Source organism: Natrix helvetica (assembly GCF_964273705.1).
Source record: "Natrix helvetica genome assembly, chromosome: 4".
In the NCBI taxonomy this organism is placed as follows: Eukaryota; Metazoa; Chordata; class Lepidosauria; order Squamata; family Natricidae; genus Natrix; species Natrix helvetica.
The window spans coordinates 67,115,904-67,128,478 of NC_138550.1; the positions used below are offsets into that span (position 1 = coordinate 67,115,904).

The window sequence follows — 12,575 nt, forward strand, 5'->3', positions numbered from 1 at the left end:
ATATCCTTATAATTGCTATATAACATTTGTTAAGTCATATCATTTTTCCACCTGTATATTTACATTTTCATACTTTCTTATTTCCCCTCCCCCTGATTTAATAATGTGTTGTCTGAGTTATTTGTTTTGTGCTTTGTTCCTTTCTCTTTGATAAGAAACTTGATTGTGGGCGCATTTAATAGTATCTTTAAAGAAGCTGAAGGAATATCATGCAGAAGAAACTTTTGACTTGTTTAATTGATCCCGCGGTGGAGGAAATAGTACTGTGGGTTCTGACTTCATGAATTCCCCCCCCCCCGGCTAATTAGGTTAATAGATTTGCTATTGTTTTCTTCTGAGATATGAAAATGAAAGGCAAATATTTCTTTATGATGGTTAGATGTTCAGCTTTTCTGTAGGAGTGTGTGCATAAAGGAAAACATGGAAAATTCTTATGTGAGGTTATTTAGCAACAGACTCATTAAGTTACTTGAAATAAAATAAAAAGGGTAAATGTTTGAATTTCAGTATCTTCTCTTTCTCAAAAGATTTAGTACAAAATTATATAAGCTAAACAGGGATCATATGAAATACATGGGTTAGATTAATTGTAACATATAATCTATTTCAGGAATAAGCCAATTAAGACATCACATGAGTTTTGGGAACTTGCCCTGCTTGTCATTTGCCTAAAAGGTTCAAGAGCTGCATATCCAGCCAAGACTCAGAAATAAAACTAGAAAAGTACTTCTGCATTCATAGCATTGGAATACTATTATGAGTCTTTCTTTCATAATTTCTTTCAAATTAATGTTCCAATAATATTAATGTTCCAATGTTTCTCATCTTGGTCAAAAGTCTGATTCAAATTGTTTGCAACTACTTCAACTTCCCCCCATCTGTCTTGTGCTCACCTATTGGGAGCAATGGGAAACATGGCCAGGAAGTACCAAGGCATCAGTATAAGATTTAAATGAATATAATATTTAAAGACCAAAAGAAGGAAAACCACACACCAGAGATACAGGAAGGAACAGCCCTTGAAGCCTTAAGGAAAGAATATTACAGTTTCTCATTGTGAAATTTAGTCACAAGAGGTCACTGTTTCCTAAGAAAATCCTCTAAGTGAAACTGAAAATGCAGAGTCCCTCCCTTAAAGGAACAGACATTCCTGCCAACTGGATCCACAACAGAAATATTGAACAACAGAGAAAGCCCAACAAGCCAAGATTCAACCTATGAACGCATTGCCAGTATGGCTGGGGTAGGTGGGCTCTGCTCCTGACACCCTTAAGGCAAGATATTTAGAGAAAGAAGAGTTTGCTGGTGGTGTGTCTGCAATGCTTACCTGGCCGAAGGGGCTGCTGCAGCTGCTTCTGCTCCACACTGCCTGGAAAATGGGGAGCGGCCAGCTCCATTATTCTGTGCTGGAGGAATCCCAGCATGGCACCTTTGTGGGCCGCATCGCCCAGGATCTGGGGTTGGAGGTGAGCAAGCTGGTGCCTCGGATGTTCCGGATGTTGTCCAAAGGAGAGAAGGACTATTTTGAGGTAAACCTGCAGAATGGGATCTTGTTTGTAAATTCCCGGATAGACAGGGAGGAGCTATGTGCCAAGAATGCAGACTGTGTCCTTCATCTGGAGGTGATTGTAGAGAAACCTCTGAGGTTCTTCCATGTGGAGGTTGAAATCAAAGACATGAATGACAATGCTCCCATCTTTTCAGCCAGGGAACAGATCCTGAACATAGCAGAATTCATAACAGCATCTGGAACCCAATTCCCTTTAGAGGGAGCCTCTGATGCAGATATTGGTACTAACGCTGAGTTAACATACAAGCTCAGCCCAAACAACCATTTTGCTGTTGATTCAGGAAATGATGAAGATGAGAGTAAATCTGTAGTACTTCTATTGAAGGTTCCACTTGACAGAGAGGAGAGCCCTGTGCATCATTTAGTACTGACAGCCACTGATGCGGGTGAACCAAAACTCACAGGAACTGTTCAGCTAGTCATCAATGTGCTGGATGTCAATGACAACCCTCCTGTGTTTAACCAATCTGTTTACAGGGTAAAGTTGCTAGAAAATATAACTAGTGGGTCATTAGTTATTACTCTGAATGCTACAGACTTAGATGTTGGGATTAATAGGGAAATCTCTTACTTTTTTAGTAATAAAGCACCTCTACATGTCATGAAGCTATTTAGTATAAATGCTGATATAGGGGAAATTAGAGTGATTGGAAAATTGGATTATGAAGAAAGCAAGTTCTATGAACTTCCAATTGTAGCGGAAGATAAAGGCAGTTCTCAATTATCAGGGCACTCTAAAGTTCTCATTGAAGTATTGGACATAAATGACAATATTCCAGAATTATCTGTGAATTCTCTCTCTGTGCCATTGCCAGAGGACTCCCCTCCAGGGACTGTGGTAGCCATCATCAGTGCTTCTGACAGGGATTCCGGCAACAATGGACAAATAAACTGTTTCCTCTGGCCCACCGGAGTACCCTTCAAACTCGAATCCACGTTCAAGAATTACTACTCCCTAATTGTTGGATCAGCTTTGGATAGGGAGCAGGTGACTGAGTACAGAATGGTTGTGACAGTGGAAGATCAAGGCATTCCACCACTGTCTTCTAGTATCACCCTCTTGGTACCTTTGAGTGACATAAATGATAATGCTCCAGCTTTCCCACAGTCATTCTACACAGTCTTTGTGAAGGAGAACAATCCCCCTGGTACTCACATCTTCTCAATATCTGCTGCAGACCCAGACATAGCTGAGAATGGTCTGATCACCTATTGGATAGATGAGAAGCTTTGGCCATTGTCAAGCTACATCTCTGTACATTCAGAGAGTGGAAAACTCTATGCTCTGCAGTCCTTGGACTATGAGGAGTTGAAACTGCTGGAGTTCCAGGTGAGAGCCAAAGATGCTGGACTTCCCTTCTTATGTGGCAATGCAACTGTTCAAGTGTTTGTAATGGATGAGAATGACAACGCACCTGTTGTGTCAAGATCATCAGAAGAGAACCTAATTTTTTTAGTGGTCCCAGTGATGCCTGGGCATATTGTAGGCAAGATCCATGCCTTGGATGCGGATTCTGGATACAATGCATGGCTAAGTTATGAACTGGTTGAAGAAAGCAATAGTCCATGGACTGTGGGGCAGTATAGCGGTGAGGTGAGTACCAAATATTCTCTGGATGATTCAGAAGGCAGCAAAATCCAGAATGTGTTGGTTCTTGTGAAGGATCATGGAACACCTCAACTGTCAGCCACGGCCACCTTGAGTATTTCACTTGTGACAAGTGGTCAGACAGTCAAAACAGATATTAACCTTCAAAGGTCAGGGAAGAGCTTTGTTCCCCTGGTGGACTCGATCAACGTCTATCTGATCATTGCCATCTGCTCTGTTTCCAGCCTCTTCTTGCTAGCCACTCTCATCTACATGGCCCTGCGTTGCCACTGTAAGACAAAGGAACCCATAGTTTATGGCCCTGGCATGGCCACCCTGGTCTGTGCCAGTGAGGTGGGCAGCTGGTCCTATTCCAATCGTCACAGCCACATCCTGGCAGGTGTGAGCGCAGAGGCTGGTGCCAAGAGCGATCTCATGATTTTCAGTCCCAATATTCCTGTCTTTGCAGATAATGGGGAACTTATCAATGGGGTGGATGCGCCTCCAGATTTTGCTAAAAAGGTGAGTCCAGCTCTTGCAGTCCTTGTCATCTTATTCAGCATCTCATTTCTATGCTTACAATTTTGAATTTGTCTTGGGACAATGTTGTTTTTGAATTGTTAGGTTTAGGCACTGATAGAAAATAAATTGAATTACAAATCATCAATACTTTTTAAATAAATGTATTTTTCCAATTTGAGGGGCTGTAGTGTAGAAATGGGCAAAGATAGTAAATCTTTGATAGTAAATTATAGGTAAGTTATAGAATGATTTTTGTTTGTTGATAGTTTTGCTATTTGAGGAATCAATTAGTATGTTGCCCCTTTTTGTGACAATATTTATGGGTAACATAAAGTTTACAACTTTATTAATCTGCTAGATGACACAGAACTTTCCTTTTAAGTTTGTTTGTGGAAGTTTATATCTTGTTAATATATTGTTAAATTTAAAAATAGAAAATATAATATTGTAAAGGGGTTAACAACTGGGTAGAATTAATACATTTATAATATAATATAATAAATTTTAATTGGTAACTGGATAGTCACATTCCTAAAATGATCAAATATCACCTTGTACTGCAGCTGTCTACTTCAAACTAGAATGGTCCTGTCACCTTAACAACCAATGTGGATTATTTTATTCTCTTTCTATTGCAGTATCTGCAGTTTTACACTTTTTGAGGTTGGAAAGAATCATGTATGGTTCCTAAGCCAAAGTTATACCAATCCTTACATTCAGAGGTGGGTTTCTCCCGGTTTAGCCCAGATCGGGCGAAATGGTAGTAGTGGTGGTGAGACGCTCTGCCCACCTGCCTGGATGCTTCTGTGCATGAGCATGCGCAGGAGCGCTCCCGAACCTGGAGTAAAAATATTGGCAACCCACCATTGCTTACATTCTATAATTCTCTTCAAATCTTTGAGAATGGTGTCAACGTAGCATGTGTTTTGAGAGTGGGGAAGAATTGTATTTTATGAAAACCCAGGTCTTTATGTTATGTAGCTGTATGAATAATCTGAGAGAATAGATGAAATAATCCTTGTAACCTTCAACAAAATAAGATTAGGGGATCTATAGTTTTGAAAGCCTGATATTGGTACTGGGGAGACTCAGCAGTGTTTTCCAACCTTGTGTCAGCAAAGGGCAGGTGGCAGGGAATTCTGAGTCTGCAAACCTACATAGCTGAAAATGATGGAGCTCAAGAAATAACCATTGAATTCTAAAATGCTCATAAACAGTGGTGGGATTCAAATAATTTAACAACCGGTATTCTGTCCTAAAGACCAGCTGGGCAGGCAAGTCTGGGTGGTCATGTGACTGAGTAGGGGGTTAGACTATAAGTCCTCCAAGATCTACCAACTCTGTTATTCTGTTTGATATTATCAGTTCTCACAGTGTAGATGCTATCCCTTTGTTGATGCAGCCTAGAACTGCATTGGCTTTTTTGGCAGCTGCAATACAATGTTGGCTCATACTTAAGTGATGGCCCACTAGAACACCAAGATCTCTTTCACAATTACTACTGTTGAGCCAAGTACTGACTATTCCATACCTGTGCATTTGGTTTTTCCTGCCCAAGTGTAGAATCTTACTTTTCTCACCACTGAACTGCATCTTGTGGGATAGGGCCAGTGGTGGGATTCAGCCAATTTGCACCTATTCAGGAGAACCAATTATTAACTTTCTAAGCAGTTCAGAGAACTGGTTGTTGGAAGAAATCTCATTTTGTTTTTTCCCCACTTTACATGGCTAATCCTGTAAGGAAAGCAGGAAAGAAACATTCTGGTGTTGTTTCTAGTCTAATTTTATTGCCCTGCTTAGAGAATCTGCCTCTCCAGTTAACCCTTATTACATTGTAACAGCTAAGGTGAAGCATCCATTGACATGAGTGACATTGAGTTGGCCATGCCCACCCAGTCACATGACCACCGAGTCACACCTACCCAGCTGGTCATCAGGGCAGAGAACCAGTTGTTAAATTATTTGAATCCCATCACTGGATAGGGCCCATGGCTCAAATCTGTCAAGATCCTGAATCTTGAATTTATCTTCCAAAGAGTTAGCAACTCATCAAACTGAAGACAAGTACCATATTTTTCAGAGTATAAGATGTACTTTTTTTCCCTCAAAAAAGAGGCTGAAAATCTGGCTGCATCTTATACACTGAATACAGCATTTTTTTCCTCTTGAAACCCCACCCCTTCACCAAAATAGCTTGCATAGCTTGTAGGAGGCTTTCAGAGAGCTCCTGGGGGCTGGGGAGGGAAGAAATGAGCAAAAAATGGGCCATTTCTTGCTCAATTTTGCCCCCCACCCAGTCCCCAGGAGCACTCTATAAGCTTCCTAATGCCCTTTTTTGACAAAAAATGGGCCTGTTTTTTGCTCGTTTTTGCCTCCCTCCCCCAGGAACACTCTACAAGCCTCCTAAGAGCTATTCATGCCCTTTTTTTGAAAAAAAAAGATCCGTTTTCGCAAAAAATGGGCCATTTTTGGGAGGTTTGCAGATTGCAAAATACTTTTTTTTATTTGTCTCTTCAAAACCTTGGTCCGTCTTATACTCCGAAAAATATGGGTATGTTGAATCAAATTACTGTGGCTTATATTTGCTGGTAGATTCCAAGGCTCACAACTTTATCTGGCTAAAATAGTTTTTCTTTTTGACACTTTAGGGGAGGGATGGAGTGGGTGAAAGAGAGAGCCCAGAAGAAAATAATATTTAAAACAAAGGAAAAAAGAAAATGGAAACAATATAGTTGAAACTTCAATACTTAATCCTCAATTATATAGTATATAAAATCTACCAGTTTTTATATTATGTATATAAAGATGATAAATCCACATTTCTTAATATGGTGATATATTCAGCTTTTTGTATATAGTTCTAATTATTTTTTATCCGTATTTCTCTTTCCAAAACCATTGTAAGAAAGTTACAAGTATTAAACCAAAATGCGATAATAGTGGGACAAGCCTAAATCATGTGGGTTATATGTGCTCTTCAATATTTTATCCTTTTTTGGGATATGATTGCTGCATGCAATATTGTAGTAACTTTGAATGTACATCCTCGAAGCATTGTACATGATAATTTCAGTGAGGGAGAGAAATTGTTTCATTAAAAACAGCTCCTTTAGTAAGATCTATTTTGATGCCACGTTGAAAGAAAAGTAATTGTTGTGTTATAATAATTGTTGATGCTATTGGAACATGATCAGATATTACTACATCTTTATCTATTCAATGATTTAAGAATAGGACTACTAAAGAATAACCAAGAACAAGCCTGATTTTATTTTTACAAATTATTTATTATGCATTTATTTGCTTGGACAGATGAAAAAATCACCATATATCTGTCAGATGGAACTCCATCATATGCTTTTGTAATATTTTCCATGTAGGACACTAAAACTGAGTTGGGATAGTATTATGGTCTACAAATATACTTAAACTTTATTTCTTTATTTTATTTTAATTTTAAATGTCATATGGTCTTTTGAAAAGCACCTTTGGGACAACCATGACCTGGATGATTGAGAATTTCCATAGACATTACAAAGATTAATTAAGTTATATGAAGCACCTGATGGAAGCAAGTTTGTCTTCTATCTACAGTGTTGCAAATACTTAGCTTTCCCCTTCTCATGAACTAACAAGTTCTTTGTGTAGCTCTTGGTGGCCTCCAAGTTGATTGTTGGGAGCTGATTGTTGGGAGCAGAATCTCAGTAATTGAAGCCCCTTAAATCATCCATGTGCCCAAGCGGAAAAGCTGTCTTCGGGGCTGACAGACAAACCATTCATGAATTCTTGTTTGAAGCCTTTGCTGAATTTTTAGATAATGCAAGCAATGCAAATGCCATAAGAATATATAGCTTTACTGAGAACTGTCATGACCTTTGAGGTGGATTCATGCTGTGCTTTTGAGATGATGGAGCTGGAGAGGACAAGCATACCTCCAAGTGCTTCAAGACTTGAGCAAAACAAAAAGTGAAGAAAGGAGACCATGTGCCTTGGATTGTGGAAGAGAAGGCAGAGAAGCAGAAAGCAAAGCCCATGCTTTAGAGCTGTGGTTGGAAGGAGATCTTAACAGAGAATCCAGGGTTATGCTGCACCAGCCTCAAGATGTAGCAATAAGTATGTGCAGAGAGGCAGATGATAAAAAGGTGATCAGGGAGGCAAAACAGCAGCACTAAAGGAGCCAAAAGAATTGAAATTCATTTTTAGCATGAACATAGAGCAACACCATCTGGATGCAGTCAATTGGTTAAGAAGTATGAAAAGGTGGGTCCACAGCTGGAAGGTAACATGGCTTGTAGTGCAGTTGTTCAGGTAGTGGATGTCCCTTTCCTTGTTTTGGACCTATACACAACAAACAAGTATTTGCAGATGCAAAAGAATATTGACACTTGTTAAAAGCAATGGGAGAGCATTTCACCCAATATTGGAAGGATATTGAGGTGGCTCAGAAAGGCATTAACAAATTTTGGGATGATTTTGCCTACCAATCTGTAAAGCAGCTCCCATTAAACAAATTACATTACAAAGGTGGAGCCATAGAGATCCCAACTACTATTCAATGTGACGTGTTTGAAATGGCAGACACTCCCATTCCAGCTCAGCTCTATGGAGCAACCAACTGATTGTTGAGTCTTAACGTAAGTACCAACATTAGCTGTTGGCTTATTTTTCACAGGTAGTATAGTGAAACCTTTAACTTGTTTTCTTGATCACAGGGTGGAGGAGATAGAACAGTGAACAATTACTGTAAGGCCCAGCCTTTATTCAACAAAGTAAAGACTCTTGAAATTTAGCATTTCAAAAGAAACCTTTTATTGGGTGAATTCAAAGCAGGCTCTGAGGTCACTCAGGGCATACAATTAGAAATAAAGGAATTAAAGACCTCTCCCAATAGTCCGATGTGGATTCAGCCAATCCGCAAGTGTGAAAATGTTATTCTCCAGATCGTTCTGAGAAAGAGATAAGAAAGCTTTCTTAGGGCCATCTTTGGCTCTTCTGTACACATGGCCCACCCATCCCTTACATTCCCCAAGAGGTGAGAAATAGCCAGGAAGTGGAGGGGCCACTTCCTGATCTTATAAATCAGGTGAAAGGTTATACAAGAATGCAATGCAGAACATAAGATACATCTAAAAGAGAATTGCACATAAATGTAAGACGTTGCAATTCCTCCCCCCCCTTCCTCTGAAGAATGGCAGATTCATGGATCTGACAATTACTATCTTTTACACGCATGGACAAACATTTCTTATTGGCTGGTTTCTATATTCAGGCTACTCTACCTAAGAAATAAAAAAGTAAAGGTTTGTGAAAACAAACCCAGATAGACCCCCTAGATTAAAGGTTGACTAGTGGATTGACTAATTCATGATTTTTTCCACCAGGCTAATGAGGTTAACAGGTTTACCATTGTTTTCTTCTGAGCTATAAAAAATAAAGGTACAATTTCCTTTATGATGGTTAGATATTCAGTGTGTCTGTATCAGTGGTGGGTTGTGGATCCCATTGCAACAAGTATGGTTGCAACAGGGCCCGGTGTCCTCCACATGAATGCGCACACTGCGTGCATGTGTCATACCTTCCAGCGATGCCTCCACAAGCCTCTGTGATGCTCCAGCTGCTCAGCGGAGCGTCTTGCAGGCGCTGCACATGCCATGCACATGTATGGAAGTGCCAAAGGCTTTAAATGACAGATAAAGAGCATGGGCGGGCGGGTGGGCCCTCTGGAGCACCTTACCAGAACAGTATCCGGTGCTCCGGGCAGGCTCTGGTACGCTCGTACCAGGGCATACCGTCTGCAACCCACCACTGGTCTGTATATTTATGTGTATAAAGGAAACAGCAGTGAAAAAAATCTTATGTAAGGTTATTTACTGATAGACTCATTGTTACTTGAAGTGAAATATAGAAATTGAAAAGCTTGAATGTCGGTACTTTCTTCCTTCTGAAAAGATTTAGTACAGGACAGTACATATTAAACATCTGAAAATAAGTTGTGGAAAAAAGTGATTTAAAAAATCTATGAAAGTGAACTTCCGGTGGCACCGTAGGTGTTGAAGGACGTTCCTTTGGGAACGCCAACCTCGTGATTGCGTTTAAGCTGCTAGAACAGCGTAAATCAGCTGTCAAGCAGCTTGAAAACTCTCCCCTTGGGAAAAGAGGGGGAGGAGAGCAGTCGGGCAAGGGTAGAGCTCCCCATAGACCCCAAGAGCAATTCTGGGGCTCGAAGGGTGAGAGCCCCCCAGCAGCCCGACAAGGCTCCGCATCTCAAGACCCTTCTGCTGCAGCAGAAACAAACGCCACGACCACCCCTGCAATCAATGTTTTAATCTACAATGGAATAAGAAGCAGGCAGAGGAAAGGCAGGAGCGATTATAATTGCAAGTATAAAACTTTAACTCCGATGCTGTATCACTTCCTTCTGTGAAGATTGAGGAGAACAAAGGGTAATAAAGATGATGTCTGCAAGTCAAAGGGTGTGATCAAAGTGAAACTTAAAAGGAAAGTTTCTCCTAGGCGCTGCTTGGAGTGTCCAAGCATGGGTTAACTTCAGCTTGCTGCCCAAGGACTGAGTTCAAATCTTTGTGTAGCCACGCCTCCTGCTCCCTCCAGGAGCTCAGTTTTAAAAACTCAGTCGCCCTAAAAGGATGCAATTGGAGAGTCTCCAGACCTTGAGCAGAAAATTGAACTCTCCATATAGTTAGTGTAGCCTCTTTTTAATTATTTTTGTATTAGCACTAGTTTTAGGATTATTTTGTTTAATTCTGCAAAAAGTACAATTGTGAAAGCGCGGGACAGGTGCTCAGAGCGCTGTGACCTTCTCCGCCCACTGCGGTTCAGGTACCACCGGGAGGCTCGTTAGCAGCCGCTAACGAATCCTGAGGGCAGGTAGGAAGTCAGGTTCCCTCGATTTGTTAATTGTTTGCTAACGTCGTTAGAAAACTCAAGAGCTGAAGATTAAAGAAAACAGTTTTGGTTTACTAATGAGCTATAAGTTTTAACAAGTTTGGGGACTAAGTGGACTTTTTGAATTTAATAATTTGGCTGTTGGAAAGTGTGATTTGAATATTCGGAAATGCCTTCAAAACAAATTAAAATAAGTGCCTCTGGTGCTGGAAGTCACCCGGCCCAGCCACCTAAATTGCAGTCTTTATTATCTTTAATGGATACACAAACAGTGACATTTGAAGCTCTCCAAGATGCTTTAAAGGCACAAACCTTGTTTCTGCAAGAAAAAATTACATTTGCCCTTAAAGATGTGTTTGATGAAATGTCTGAAATTAAGGACTTAATTCAAGCCCGCAATCAACAAATAAGAGACAATACAGTGGATGCGTTTAAGGTATGTTTGCTTTTGTAACATCATTGGATGACAGGGTGGAAGAAATTACTCAGTCTAATGTGAATTTGGAGAATAAAGTTGATGAGATTCAAATCAAGATTGAAAAATCAGAGGCAGAGATTACAATGATACAATACAGAGTGATGGAATTTGCTTTGAGAATAAGAGGCTTGAAAGAAGTTAACCAATAAAATTTGAAAGAAACCTGTGCAGAAGCTTTCACTCAGTTAACTGGGGAACCAAAAGCAGAATATAATTGGCAGATTGAAAAAAATTATCGTGTTAATTCATGGATTGCCAGACAAAGAAAACTACCAAGAGATAGTGTAATCTACTTTGTCACCAGGAAAACATGGAGTGAAATATTACAAGCGACTTATGGAAGCAAACTACAGGTGGCAGGACAGGAGGTGGCAGTACTGAAGGAAATTTCTTTTAAAATATTGAGATCCAGAAAAAATTATGCATTCCTAGTTGATGAACTTAAAAATCACCAGATGCAGTATAGATGGGAGGCCCCAGCCGGATTGGTGGTGAATTATTTAGAAGAAAGATATCGTCTTAATTCAGTTTGGAAAGCAAAAGATTTTTATAGTAATGTACTAAAGGCTGGATTCCCACCATCTCCAGGATAAATCCAAACGAAGAATCAGAAAAATAATAGGATGTGAGATAGTAAAAAAGGTTATCCACTTAGGACTCTATATTACAATTTTAAATGGGAGATTACATAAGTATAATTATGACCATTATGGCACAAAATATAGATAAAGATGGATAAATGAGAGAACTTATAATAGTTTTTGCTGGGAAGGATAATAGCAGTAAAATGACAGTCTTGTTTGAGTTTTTATTTTTTCTTTAAATGATACCAAGATTTTAAAATATGGGAAAAGATTTGGGTAAGAAATGGAAAACTTACGCAAGATTAAAACTTGATAGAGAGTTTTTATAAGATGTTTTATAGATGGTTTTTAGATCTTAAAAAGTTAGCTTGTGTGTATCCCAATTTATAATTTAAATGTTGGAAATGTGATTGTGTTGATGCTATGTATTATTATGTATGGTGGATTTGCAAAGAAGCTAAAGCATTTTGGATAAAAATATGGTGGATTACTTAAAATATTCTTAAAAAGAGGATAAAGTTCACTCTTCAGTTGTTTTTGCTAGGTATAATTACAGATTGTACAATTATAAAGACTAATTTGATTCTGAATTTGATAATGGCAACAAGTCTGCTGGAAGAAGGAAGAAATGCTTACTATTCAAGATTGGACGTTAAAAGTAGTTAATTTAGCAGAGACGGCTAAAATTTCAGCATATTGGAAAGACTATTCAGAGGCGAAATACAAGTTGGATTGGAGAAGATGCATTAACTGTATTCAAAATAAACATTGGACTAGGGAACTTCAATTTGTTTATGTATGAATAAGGAATGTTATACTTTATCCAAACTTAGCTTAATATAAGGGGAGTTAAAGTACAAGAGGGAGGTAAGATGTTATAGTTAGTTAGCTTATGATAGTGTATGATTGTTAAATGTTTATACCCTGTAT

At 39.2% G+C, this 12,575-nt stretch overlaps 2 protein-coding genes across 4 annotated transcripts in view; both read left to right on the plus strand.

Moving 5' to 3' along the window:
* LOC309390752 (protocadherin alpha-5-like) overlaps positions 1 to 12,575 on the plus strand; it is a 243,203-nt gene that overhangs the window by 51,032 nt on the left and 179,596 nt on the right. The window lies entirely within an intron of this gene.
* Positions 1,377 to 3,746, plus strand: LOC309391634 (protocadherin alpha-5-like; the record flags this gene model as incomplete). Its single annotated transcript, XM_081952304.1, has 1 exon — positions 1,377 to 3,746. The coding sequence occupies one exon, from the start codon at positions 1,377 to 1,379 to the stop codon at positions 3,744 to 3,746; it is 2,370 nt and encodes a 789-aa protein (XP_081808430.1).